Source organism: Columba livia, chromosome 1 (genome assembly GCF_036013475.1).
Source record: "Columba livia isolate bColLiv1 breed racing homer chromosome 1, bColLiv1.pat.W.v2, whole genome shotgun sequence".
In the NCBI taxonomy this organism is placed as follows: Eukaryota; Metazoa; Chordata; class Aves; order Columbiformes; family Columbidae; genus Columba; species Columba livia.
In genome coordinates, this window is record NC_088602.1 from 120,647,814 (window position 1) to 120,661,391 (window position 13,578).

The 13,578-nt window shown below is 37.5% G+C and overlaps 1 protein-coding gene across 4 annotated transcripts in view; it reads left to right on the plus strand.

Annotated features, from left to right (window-relative positions):
• Positions 1–11,568, plus strand: part of UBE3A (ubiquitin protein ligase E3A) — a 53,807-nt gene extending 42,239 nt beyond the window's left edge. For all 4 annotated transcript variants that reach the window (XM_065075431.1, XM_065075412.1, XM_065075407.1 and 1 more), the window contains 7 exons: positions 2,997–3,141; positions 6,818–7,023; positions 8,128–8,292; positions 8,665–8,820; positions 8,913–8,986; positions 9,908–10,051; positions 10,246–11,568. In XM_065075431.1, coding sequence (XP_064931503.1) covers positions 2,997–3,141; positions 6,818–7,023; positions 8,128–8,292; positions 8,665–8,820; positions 8,913–8,986; positions 9,908–10,051; positions 10,246–10,366 — 1,011 coding nt within the window. In that variant the 3' untranslated portion in view covers positions 10,367–11,568. The remainder of the gene's footprint in view (positions 1–2,996; positions 3,142–6,817; positions 7,024–8,127; positions 8,293–8,664; positions 8,821–8,912; positions 8,987–9,907; positions 10,052–10,245) is intronic.
• The last annotated feature ends 2,010 nt before the right edge of the window (positions 11,569–13,578 follow it).

Below are 13,578 nucleotides of genomic sequence, written 5' to 3' on the forward strand. Positions count from 1 at the left end.
GATTCCTGCCTCTCAGAAAAGAATTGTGTTGTTATGTAAGCAAATTAAATCATACAATCTCTTACGCTATGCCACAATATTATGTTTCAGCCAGCAAAATATAGATATTCTTTGTAACATTGTCTCAGCTTTCAGCTTTTCAATTCATAGATACTCAGTTTTTTATGCTGCTGCTTCAGAGGTGCCACACGTGCTTTCTGGGAAGTCCCTGGAAAATGTAATGACAACTTTGTCTGCTTGGCCACTCAGATAATTTTACCTTCTAGCTTCCAGCAGCATCTGTGACGTGACTAAGGCAGCTCTATTACAAAAAAAAAAAAAAAAAAAAAAAAAAAAAAAAATAAAAAAAAAAAAAAAAAACAAACAAAAAAAGAAACCAACAACACTTCTGAACTGAAGTTCATATTTCCTTTCTGTAGAAACACTGCTACATGCTGCAGCTCTGCTAAAATTCGGTGCCTCTTTACTATCATGACTAATGCTGTGTTTTCCACCGAGTTTCAGTTTTCTTGTGAAGCATCAGTGTTGAGAGATGCGAATGGTCAAAGGAGCAGCTAAATCTGAAACCTTCAGTTGAGCAGCTTAGCAACATTGTCCTGGCTACAGAATCTACTTCAAGGAACATCAAGCTTTGGCTCAGAATACTGGCTCTTTGGTAATCTCTGTCTGACTCCCTCACAGACATCCAGTGCACTGTTCCAATCTGCCCAGCTGGCATTGCTCAACTAAGAGTGTTTCCTTCCCCCTTTTTTAATACTGCATATCTGTTACATCACTTATTGCAGCATTGTTCTCAGCCAAAAAGAAATATTTTGAATTTTTTTTTTAATTGCTCTATATGTATAAATGTGAGCACTCTCCTTAGTATAAGTGTAAAAGCTCTCATGTCATAGAAATACACTATGACAAAGGGTTGCTGTCCCAAAAGAAATGCAGAGGCAATACTTGCTTTCTCAGAATGCATCAAAATTCATAAAACTTGTAAAAACTTGGTAAACATTACAAATCCAACCAAGTCATGACTGGGGAGAAAAAAGAAAAGCATTATTAGTGCCAGTTTTAAGTAGAAAGGATTTGAATAGGAGAACTTCTGTCTGTCCAGCACATATATATAACCTGTACTTACAGTCTTAAAATAAATGCTACTTCTCTGTTTTTAAAAAGTCTTGGTTGTATCCAGCACATGGCTTAAGGTCCATTGTCCTCCTATTCAGGAACAAATTTTTTTTTTTTACATATCTATAAGACACATAATTTTAATATTATATGGAAGACAAGATGCAAAACTACACTTATGGGAAGCATCTGATGAGAATACCAGTGGGGAACTGCAACAGGTTTTTGCTGTGGAAGTATTGTTGATAAAATGAATTTCAAAGAAGTGCTATTTGATCTCCTTAGGTGCAAAAATAGTTAGTTGCAAATGATACGGAAAGGATACCAGATGCTTTATGTAGTACATGATTAAGTTTTACAGTTAATCTTGTAATTTAATATATATATCTCAGTCAGCTAATCTGGCATGCCCTCATTATTGGGATCTTCATGGCCTGTCTCCATTTTTCTGACTGAGCTTTACATGCTCAGTTACACTCCTTCTCTTCCCGATACTAGTTTTCAATCCTAGTTAGTGCAATACTTTCTCCACGTGCTCCTTTTGTATGAGGAGCTTCAGTGTTCAGACCTGTTCTGCTGGGCCCCTGAGCCCTGTCACCCATCTGCCCTTGCTGTCCTTGGAACAGGCCTGCCTGACTTGGCAGCTCCCAGAGGAAAGTGACTCTTTATAGTTGATGGTGTCTTTACTGCTGCCTTTATCCTCTCTGTTCTGGACCTGTTTTCCCATACAGTTCTGTAGTAAAATTTTGGTACATAAAGCATGTGTTGACGTGTGTGTGGATAAGGTAAGGCAGAGTAGTGAAATAAAAAGAAATAGTTCACCATGTTAAGGACATCTGCTGGGAAGTACAGACTGCCTCTAATCTGGGCTAGCGCAAAGCTCACCAGTAATGTGGGCTTGGTAGAGGAATATGCAGGTCCATCTGTGCCTTACTTTCCTGCTGTTGAGTTTTCTTTGCCATGCAGGCATGTTTAATAGCTGCAAGATATTCTTGGATAACTTTTGATTTACTGAAGGGATACATTTTTGTTGGAAGAAAGTGAAAGACCTGTAACGGCCTCTGTGTAGACACGAAACCCTTTCCTATGAAAAGTCACAACTTCTATTTGACATTAACTGAATTTTCACTTTTGTTGAAGCAGAGCAGTAGATCTGTTGAAAGGCGCTGAAGAAATTCAAGGAAGAGATTTCTGAGACTTGTTCATTAGGGTCAAGAGAGAAGGGGATTGATTTTGCTGTAATATTGGTGTCTTTATTTCTGTGGGTTGTGAGGGTGTGTTTTTGTTTGGGGCTTTGTTTGTTTTGTGTTTTGTTTTGGGATTGTTGTTTGTTTTGTTTTCCTTCCCCAGCTCTTGGTCTGTGAGATGCAACTACTTGTCAAAAGCTTGTCTTCTGCCTTTCGCTGTAAATTATCACATAAAGGTTCTGAAAACGTATCTGTATAATCCCTTCACAAAACTGTTTGTTGTCAGACATGTAGATCATATTGCAGTCTCTTTTCATTGTCAGATGAATTTAATTACCCTGGTAATACATCTTGTTTTCATGCTGTTTCTGCTGTTTCTGTTAATTTTGTGCAACACAATGCTAACTTATTTTAAATATTTTCTTGAAAGAATAGAAATGGAAAAGGCTAACAGACTTAACTGGCTAACAGATCAGATCCTGCAGTAAGTTTCTTGCTGCATTAATCCCCAAGTTCTAATAAGAGCTTAGAGTGATTTAGCATTACTATTGGTTTGTGATATTTTACTGTTGTGAATATACTTGCTTTCTTCTTAGGTTTGGAGAGTAGGTTTGATTTCATTATTTAATACTCATTTGACTCTTCAAGGAAACAGTTTTACTGATGAAATACTTTTATCTGTTCACTCAATAGCTAGAGATGATTGCCATGGAAAATCCTGCAGACTTGAAGAAGCAATTGTATGTTGAATTTGAAGGAGAGCAAGGGGTAGATGAAGGAGGTGTTTCCAAAGAATTTTTTCAACTGGTTGTGGAAGAAATCTTCAATCCAGATATTGGTATGTGTTCTAATAATTTACTAATTTATCAGATTTTTCCCATGAAAGGTTGGACCAGATGATCTTTCAATGTCCCTTCCAACCTGGGCTGTTCTGTGTTTATGCAGTGCCTTTGTACATCTGCTGCTGCTTCTCTCTGAAGTTCTCCAGGTTTTTTGGTGATCGCAAGAGTACTTGACCCATTGATGCTCACACATCAGTCATCCTCATAAGGTGGAATGATGAAAGAAGTAACTGTATAGTTAGTGAAAGCCTGTTTAGATATATATCAGTGGTATAGGGTTTCTTTGCAGGGTTTCTTTGTTTGTTCTCTCACCTTTCTCCTCACTTTGCTTTGTGACTAGCTTCTAGAATTAGTAATCAAACCAAAGAGGAAGAGCTTCTGCAGTAAAACCAGAGTAGGACTATGGTGAGTTTTTGAGTTATTTCCTCCCCTTCCTCCAGCTTAAAAAAATCTGATAGTCTCAGTTCTTCTAATGATTTCATGGAAAAGGGGTTACAGATCTGAAGTGTGGCAGTAATGTCAAATTGGGTTGGAGTTCCTTAATAACTAGGAGTTATTTGATACATTGAAGCCAAAGTTTTATATTTGTGTTTTAACAGTCACATTTCTATCTTACTGCTCTTTCCCTTGCTCCCTGCACCTTTTATGCTTCCATCTCACAAATGCAAGAACATGCTGCTTTTAATATGCAGCTTGTCTCCTCTGAAAAGATTAAAATGTTTTTAAATGTTAAAACTTTGTGTTAGAAAGCAAATGAGACTGACCAGGTTTCTATACTAATTTCATCGTTTATGTGAAATGTGATGTCACATGGTAGTTCTTGTAATGGCTGCTGTTAAAAAGCTCAACAGCTTATCACCATTAGTTAATTTGGGTTCCCTGAACTGTTTTAAGAAAGACAGCTGTTGCTCTTGGTTTTGTGGCTTAGAAAATTGATTAAGAAACTCAGAAATTCATTTTGTCTGGGTTAAAGGAGAAGGGCCTGGAACTAGTAACAGAATTTGAACCTTGGCACATGCCTTTCACTGTACACAAGTCAGTTTTTGTAGCAAGTGTACAGATCCTCAGACAAGTTTTGCTCACTCTGGAAACTGCTATGAACTTGGAGAGACTTGATATCTGAATTAGCAAAGTTACTTGGAATAAATTAGAGTATGGCAAAATAAGGAAGTCTTAGTACTTTGACTGACAAAGTTGTATTTCCAATGTGAAATACATTTTTGGCCTGAGTTTATCTAAACAGAAGTTGTGTGGGGTGCCTACATTGATATCCTCCTGTTTCGTATTTGAAGTCAGATTCAGCTGAGATTCAGCCAGTGCACATATAGTCTCTGTGTGTGAAGATGGGTAATAGATTAGATGTGCGTGCATGTTTTAAATGATACTTCTCTATTCAAAATATAAAAACATATGTACGCTTCTTGTTTTCATACCAGCTTTGAAAAAAATAGCATTTATTTGCTTTTGCAATGAATGTGTAAAAGCAGAAAATTTAGCTTGCTTTCTCAGTCTTATTTTGCACCTATTAATATGCACCTGCAGTAGAACAGTTTACACACCATATAAACCAAGTGTAGCTTTTGTTGATTTGTAAACACTTTATTTACCAGAGAAAAGGAATGAAATCTTTAAACTGTAATTTAAAATGTCTGTCCTCTGATAGGTTTGTGTGAAGTGATGTTTATTTCTGTAATAGTTTCTTTGCCATTACATTTCGGTTGTTTTCATATTAAACTACCTTAAAGCTTTACTCAAAGGAGGCAATAACTCAGACAAAATATTAGATTTATGCCCAATAGTCACCATGGTAAAAGGGAAGAAGGAATAACTTCATATAATATTCCTAGCAACACTACACAATTGTTTTCCCTTATTGCAGCTTCCAGTTTCTTCTATTGTTTTATGATTATCTTAATGTACTATAGTCTTAATTTTGGTCAGTGAATAAAACATTGTGTTTCCAGATATGGATCTGGGTAAACTGTAAATCCTTCATTATTGGGTGTTTGGTGGAGTTGTTTGTTCAGCTCTTCCTTCATATTGCAGAAGGTACAACACATTGCTTTTATTGTGCTAGTAATCCAGAGGTTACTTCAGTCAATTAAGAAAATGGAATGCAGGCTTCTATTTAACATTTCTCCTATATATGCTTGTGTTTCTCATCCATTTCTGATTTCTAGTTGCCTTACCCGATATGTTAGTCTGTTATTTGCTGCTCTCCTGGTAGCTGAGCCTGTCTTCATGCCTTACTGAGATAAATGATCTTCAATTCTGTGGAATAGCCAGCGTCACTGAGTTTACAGTTCATTTCCTTACATTGAATGAGAATTCAAGCTACATCTCTTGGCTGAAGGTGATGTTTTCAGTCTTAGGTGTCATTTTGTGCCTCTGTTCATGTGGCTTTGTAATGAATTTGTACATCTTCCTAGGTTGTAAACAAGCTTATCTTAAAAGATCTGATAAGATAAAGCCTTGTGGCAAATGTAGTTCGTGTTCTTGACCACGTGCATGTGACTTCTGGTGTGTTGGAAGGAAGGAGCCTGGGCAGTTCTCCTGAGGTTCTGCCAGCAAATCATGAAACTTAGCTGTACCAGCAACAGGTCACTGGGACTACACTTGTCCAGGGTGGTTTCTCTCCCTCCTCTTAAGTCTGTGGGGTTTGCATTTATCTTCCTTCGGTATCTGGTCAGGAAACAATGGATTTTACTGTGGGGCTCATTTAATTACTTCATAGCCTGTACAAAAACTCTTGGTTTTGTAAGCACGAGCTAGTCTAGTGGCTTGCTACAGCCAAAAGGGCAAGGGATTCTTTGTCTTCCTTTGTATGGTCCTGTCTGTGCCCTCCAGGCTCCAGCATGTGCCAGTTCAGCTGTTTGAAACCTTCTGTGAAGGTGCTCAGCTTGTGGACTTGGCAGGATGACCTGAAATAGTGAGCTGAATCAGAGGAAAGAACAGGGGAACAAAGCAAAACCTCTCCCTTTCAACAGTGAGAAGCCGTTAAAACTGCATCCCTCCTGTGAAACGATAGTCTGTTGTTATAATACAGTTGCCCCTCCACTTAAGATAGATGTGATAGCTGCAGCTTTGTGGAGGACCTTTAAACAAGCAAAAAAAAAAAAAATCTGTTAGGCATCTGACTCCAAGATCATACGTGATGGTTAATCCCTGCTCCATCATCATAGCTTCCTGTTCTGTAATAGAGCTGCATGTAGTACTGTTCTAGTGCTGGAACTGGCCTGGAAAAGCCTTTGAGGAAAGGCTGTCACTTTATAGTCATTGGAGCTCTTCAGGATTATTTCATCCACATGGGGTTTGTGTTCTTTTCTTGCACTGTTTTATTTATCAAAGTTATAATCTATGTTGATGAAGTGCTGCTGGCTCGTCAGTAATGGATGGGGAGGAATGGTTGTGTATGTGTATGTGCAGCTTCAGTGGGCAGGGCAGGATGGTGTATCACAGGTCTCCTGTGGGCTTTTAATGGTAATGTGAGTAACAGTATTTTGAGCAGCTCCAAGTACATTAAGGTAAGTAGCTTCTCTGTGCCATTAAATTTAGTATAATGTTAAGTTAAACACATTACAAAGGCATTCTAATACAAATAGGTTTATAAAGGTATGTCTTACATGTCGTTTTTATTCAAATGTAACCATAGTTGTTCAACATTTTTTACAGGGATGTTCACATACGATGAATCTACAAAACTGTTTTGGTTTAATCCGTCCTCTTTTGAAACTGAGGGTCAGTTTACACTGATTGGCATAGTACTGGGTCTGGCTATTTACAATAACTGTATACTGGATGTACATTTTCCCATGGTTGTCTACAGGAAGCTGATGGGCAAAAAAGGAACTTTCCGTGATCTGGCGGACTCTCATCCTGTAAGTTCATTATGTTCTTTGAGTTTATTAATGTATTTTCCATGTAGTGACTTAATCTGGATTTAAATTAAACACAAGATCACTGTCAGAAGTGGAAGTGAAGTAACCAGTGAATTGTGTGAAGAGTCTGTATTTGTGAAAATAAATTCATAAGCAATAAAAGCTCTTACTGCATCTGGTTTGGAGGAGGTGGAATTGTCAAGTCAACAAATAGAGCTGGGTATCAATAAACCTGTGTTCTGTTATTTTTTTTCCACATACTGCCTAAATTGCTTAATATCTCACAAAGTACTATTAAGCACAAACTGTTATTAATAGTATCTTCCCAAAGAGAGAGATTTCTAAAATTAGACTACTTATTTCTATAAAAAATGTGAAAGTAACAGTAGACATGCAGAAGTGTGGTGTTTATATTGGGTTTTGTCTAAAGCAAGAGACAGATGAGGCAGCTTGTGAATATCCCTGCAGTCTGGGTATAGCAGGGAGAAAGGCTGCTTGCTCCTTTGAGTAGAGCAAACCCTTAAAGGTAATTTCAGATTCCATATGGCAAATTCTTGTGATTTCTGTTTTATTTTTGTGCATAGATGTTTTCTTGCTTTAATGGCTGTCCCATCCATGTTGCTTCAAGATTACTTCCTAGTTTGAGTTTTAAATGAAGATGTGGGAGATAAAAGCATGCTGCCTGAATTTTATCTGATATAAAACGCAGTGCTTTCTTTGATTTTTACACATATGTTCAGCTTACTAGTGTAATGTGTTCGGGATGCCGAAAGTAAATACAGTTTCAAAAGAGTTAAAAGAGGAAGAGATGATCAGTGGCTCTTAAGCTACAGGCCTGACCATTGCATGTAGTAAGATTGCTGGGTACTGATAGGCTCTTGTTAGGGAGTTACCATTCATTGCCTTGTTTCTTTTTTATCTTAATATCTCCTGATGGTTGTTTTTAGAAACACTGAGCTTAACATGCCTTTGTTTGGACTGTTATGGGAGATCTTAGGTGACTTGTGTCATAGAAAGTAACAACCCATTTCATGTCTTCTGGTGTTACTCAGTGAAATCTGTTGAAACTTATTTACAACAGGCATGTATTTCTTATTCTGTTAGGTTCTTTACCAGAGTTTGAGAGACTTACTAGAGTATGAAGGAAGCGTGGAAGATGATATGATGATAACGTTTCAAATATCTCATACGGATCTCTTTGGCAATCCAATGATGCATGATTTAAAGGAAAACGGTGATAAAATTCCTATTACGAATGAAAATAGGAAGGTACGCTCAAATAATTCTTTTTAATCTGTAATTTTTAGATACTTTATGCAGAATTATGTAGTACTCTACATAGAGTTTTTTCTCAATTTAAGTTTAAAAGCCTTGCTGTAGCACAATGTAGTTGTAAGCAGAAAAGCCTTCACAATTAAGGCAAGCATCAATACATGCAAGCATAGTTTCTGGCTGTGGTGTTTGACCTCTTTGAGAAATATTTGAGGCTTGTTCTTTATTATTGCTGAGTAGAAACAGTAAAAAGATAACCTGTGTAGAATTACAGAATTAAATGTATTTTTAGGGTCTTATATTTTGGGGAGATCCTTCAAGTGGCATGTGTGAAGTACTAACTGTTTTGGGGGGATTGTTTCCCTACAGGAATTTGTCAATCTGTATGCTGACTATATACTCAATAAATCAGTAGAAAAGCAGTTCAAGGCCTTTCGGAGAGGATTCCACATGGTGACCAATGAATCTCCTTTGAAATATTTATTTAGACCAGAGGAAATTGAATTACTTATTTGTGGAAGTAGGGTAAGAATCCTGAATGTACACCAGAAAGTGGAGCTTTTTTGAGCCTAAGTATATAATTAGTGGTCATTTTTACACATGTCATCTTCTTACAGAATTTAGATTTTCAAGCACTAGAAGAAACTACAGAATATGATGGTGGCTATACAAGAGACTCTCTTATTATTAGGTAATTTTTATTCTGATTTCTGAAAGATTAAAAGCACTTTACATGCCTGTTTCTTCATAGTGAATTTAATATTGTAAGTTTTAGTATTTTTGTAGTCCTGGAGATGCAAGTGTCCTTTATATATAATTTTGCTTTACTCAAGTGCTGTCTTTAGAAAAGTGCAGATAGCGTAAGCATTGTCTTTAGCTTCCAGTGAGCTCTGGTAAAGCTTAAAAGGGATTTTTCCCCAGTTTTTTTTCTTTCTCTTATACCAAATAGTTAAATAATCCCCAGGATAAACAGGGATGTTTCAATAAACTACCACTGCTCTGCTGCTGTGTTTTATTTAAAACAAAACAAAACAAAAAACCAAGAATAAATACACCAAAACAACAACAACAAAAAAGACAAACACTGAACTGCATGTGTAGAACTTTCTTCTTTAATGAGAAACGAAGTAGGTTTAATGTTTTTACCTTCTTGTCCCCTTCAACTAGAGAACTCTGAAGTCAAGGGTCAGAGGAATGTGCATCTTCAGTCCACTAGACTTTGCCAAGTACTTAACTAGTGCCTGCTGGGGTAGAAAACCTTTGACAGCAGCTGCGTTTGTTTACTATGGTGCTTAAGAAGGTGGGAGAAATGGATGGTGTAGTGGAACCAGTACAATTCTTTAGGAGATAGGAATAATAAGAGAAGAATATTTGCAGATCAATTATCAAACTGACATTTAAAAAAAATTAAACTGCAAGTGTTTTGGTGGTATTTCTGATTCTCATCAGTCGGTGAATACATTGTCAGTTTTGGTTTACAAATGCAATTTGTACATTTGTTGTTAAGATTGATTAGAATTACTAAACCTTCAAAATTCAATTACTTTTGAACGTCTCATTTATACCACAGAAAGTTCTCAGTTTATTTACTTTTTGATTTCTTCCTTGGTAGGGAATTCTGGGAAATAGTCCATTCATTTACAGATGAACAGAAAAGACTATTCTTACAGTTTACAACAGGCACAGACAGAGCCCCTGTGGGAGGACTTGGAAAGTTAAAGATGATCATAGCCAAAAATGGCCCAGATACAGAGAGGTAAAAAAAATAATTACATTTTGCTTGTTTGTTTATAAATGGAAGCCAGTTCTGTGCTTTTAATTTAATAACGTAGTTAAATCTGCGTCATTATTTGGGATTTGTGAAATAGCAATGTATTTCTTTGCATGTACAGAGTGTTCCCAGATCTGAATTCTGTTTTTTCTTCTTGTTTTGTTTTGTTGTCCCCACAGGTTACCTACATCTCACACATGCTTTAATGTACTTTTGCTTCCGGAGTACTCAAGCAAAGAAAAGCTTAAAGAAAGATTATTGAAGGCCATCACATATGCCAAAGGATTTGGCATGCTGTAATAAATATAACAAAAGGGATTAAAAAAATGATGGTGATGATGTCCCTGTCCAAAAAGGCCATAAGATAGTGAGCTACAGTAGTCACCTGTGTTTGTGCCTCCCTTCTTTACTGGGGACATTGGGCTGGAACAGCAGATTTCAGCTGCTTATATGAACAAAATCTTTATTTTTTCTTTTAGCGTGAAAGTGTTACATATTCTTTCACTTGTATGTACAGAGAGGTTTTCCTGAATATTTATTTTAAGGGTTAAATCACTTTTGCTTGTGTTTATTACTGCTTGAAGTTGAGCCTTTTTGAGTATTTACAAGAAAACAAACTGTACTCTCCCAAGGAAAATATTGCCATCATTTGTAGACCATGTAACCTTCAAGTATGTGCTATATTTTTGTCCCTGTATCTAATCAAATCAAGAACTGTACTTTTTGAAGAGTTTGCTTTTGAAACTTGAAGTCTTGGAAAACAGTGTGATGCAATTACTGCTGTTCTAGCCCCCAAAGAGTTTCTGTGCAAAATCTTAAGAATCAATAAAGATGGAAGGGAGAACTTGGAATGTTAAATTGCAGCCTTGAGAACTTTACTTTAGTCACAGCACAACAATTAAAATTCATTTCACTATGTGTTGTCTTCACATGTCTTGTAATAAACGGTGGTTTTAATTAGGAAACATTTCTTAGCATATGAAAGGGTAGAAATTTTAATTACCTTTTTTTTAAAAGAGACGTTTACTGGGGAAAGTGCATTTTCAACTGAACAGCTTTAGAGTAGGGAGTGAAGTGTTTGGAAAAAAGATAGGAAGTTTTTGCTATATTTTAAACAAAGCATGTGGAAGTGCACTTAAAATGAAGTTTTGCTCTTAATTGCCTATTATGTTGACATTTTAAATAGACAATCCAAAGTCTTCCCTACATGTTCTGTCATCACCATTTATTGAATGAATTGTCATTCCTACTTATCAAGGCACATGATCAGTGTTGCAACATGATCTTAAAGGGATGGCTACTGTATTTTAATCTCATCTAACAATAAGCAAAATTGAACAATATTAAACGTAAGGCCTACTTCATGTTGTACACTTCCAACCATTAAATAAACTGTTAGAAAGTAAGTACTAAGGTTATGTTCATCTACTACATAAAGTATTCAGTAGGTTTTTAATTTAACTCTACAAATCATATCAGAAATAAATCCTTTACCTTTCGTAGTCTGTGTTTAATGTTAATTTCTCCTGTTGCAATATCTGATAAAGGGATTATGCGTTTTTAAGTGAAGACATCACTGGCATATCTCTTTTGCAATGCAAGCTGCAGCGGATGTGCAGAGCTGAGCTTGTGCCTTGACAATTGCTCTAACTCACTGCTACCCATCAGACCCATGACTGTGTGGAATTGGCATTAAAAGGCGTAGTTTTGAAATCATTGGAGGAAGAAAAGATGTCTTTCAGGACTATTTTAATAAATTCTTTCTAGTAATAGAAGCAGACAACTGTTATGTAACTACGATGCTGAATAAACCAGTGACCTTTTTTCACCATGGTTCAGTGAAAAAGGAAACAAGTGACTTCCTTACTTTGATCAATTGGATATTAAATTATTTGATAAGAAAACATTGTAGCACAGCATCATTTGAGGGTTACAGGTACGTAAAACTCTGCAGAAGTGAACTGTAGTGATGTGGGGTCCAGCGATGTTCCCCTCTCAAATCCAAGCCGATGCGAGACAGCCTGGACATGACACTTGCTGGGGAGGGAGAGGTGCTGGCTGCATTCTGGTCTTTGATCTCCAGATGGCGCTTAGGGCACGATGTCTTCTGGAACCTTCACCTTGCTGCATGTCCTTGAAGAGGACAACACAAGATACCCTACCTCTGTCAGGCGGTTCACAGCGACGTTTGCCGATACCTTCAGGTTTGGGGCATCTTTTACTGTAGGTGGTGAGAACGAGATTTGCCAAGTGCCTTGAGGTGTTTCCTCACAAGTGCAACCCACATCGTGTACATACTATGGCAGTAGTCTAATGCTGTTAAGCTGTATCCCCATAATTTGATTTTATTCTGATGTAGCTATGGATGGTGGTTGTGTCCAGCTGACTAGTGTGTAAGGCTTGTGTTGGGGTTTTTTTTATATAGGTCCAAAAGCTGGGCAGACAGTGTAATTGGATAGCGATGCAAAGTTCTCTAGCTGAAAGGCTGACATTGTAAATCTGCTTTTTCTGTTTTCCTTTAGCATTAAGATTAAAATAATACATAATTGTATTGGCCTTTAAAAGCATAAGTTGTTTTTCAAGGAATCATTTTCAGGTAAGATACAAGTACTTCATGTTTGATAGATTTCCCATTTAAATATAACTGCCTCCACTGTATTGAAACCATATCTCCCTAGCAGTGTTACAAATGTGCTATTTGTCTAGCAGCAGTAGATAAGGTTTAAAATAAATCTTGATGTCTTGTATCTGAAGGCCGTTCTCCTGCCCTACTGAAGTTCCAGTCAGTCTTCTGTTGTTTGAAAGATTTGTCAAAGTGGAGAAAATGCCATTTTAAGTTATTTTCTTTTCTGGGCTCCAGGGACACCTGGAATGTTTTTTGCCCTCACTTACTCTCTCATCAGTTTTGCAAATTTTACATGTCCGAAGCTTACCTCAGAAACCTAGGTGCACTTATATGTCACCGAAATATGTCTCAAGTGAGACAGATGACCCCTTCTAAGGTTGCGGTCTGATGCCAGTGCTCTCTCCTTGAGGGGTCCTTAATATGTTAACAAGAAAATACTTGGAGCATCTCAGCATTTTGCTTGTTGCCAAAAGGATTTCAGGAACAGCCATCAGGAGTGAGCATGGTCCAGTTAACTAAGGGTTAGTGTTTTGTGAATTCTGACCAGGCTTCTCCTCTGTTTGGTAGCCGTAGCCTGAGAGGGGACTGTGGCAGCCACGGAAACTCTCCATCCTGTGCTTTGAGGAAAGCTGGTGCTGGAATGGGCTGGTGATGAGCCTGGAGCTGCAAGCAGCTCTGTGTTGGTCAATCCATACTTCTCATCCAACAGTGGTCTTCACTTCTGGAGCAGGAGCTTCAAACCACATCTTGTACCACGCAGGTGTGAGGTACCTGCTGGGCTGAGCCTCCAGGTCACCCGCAGTGTGGACTGACCCTGCACTTGCCTCAAGTTTCTGCTCTGGAGCAGGAAGCGGGACACAGGTTTCCATGCTGCTGAGGTTCAGCA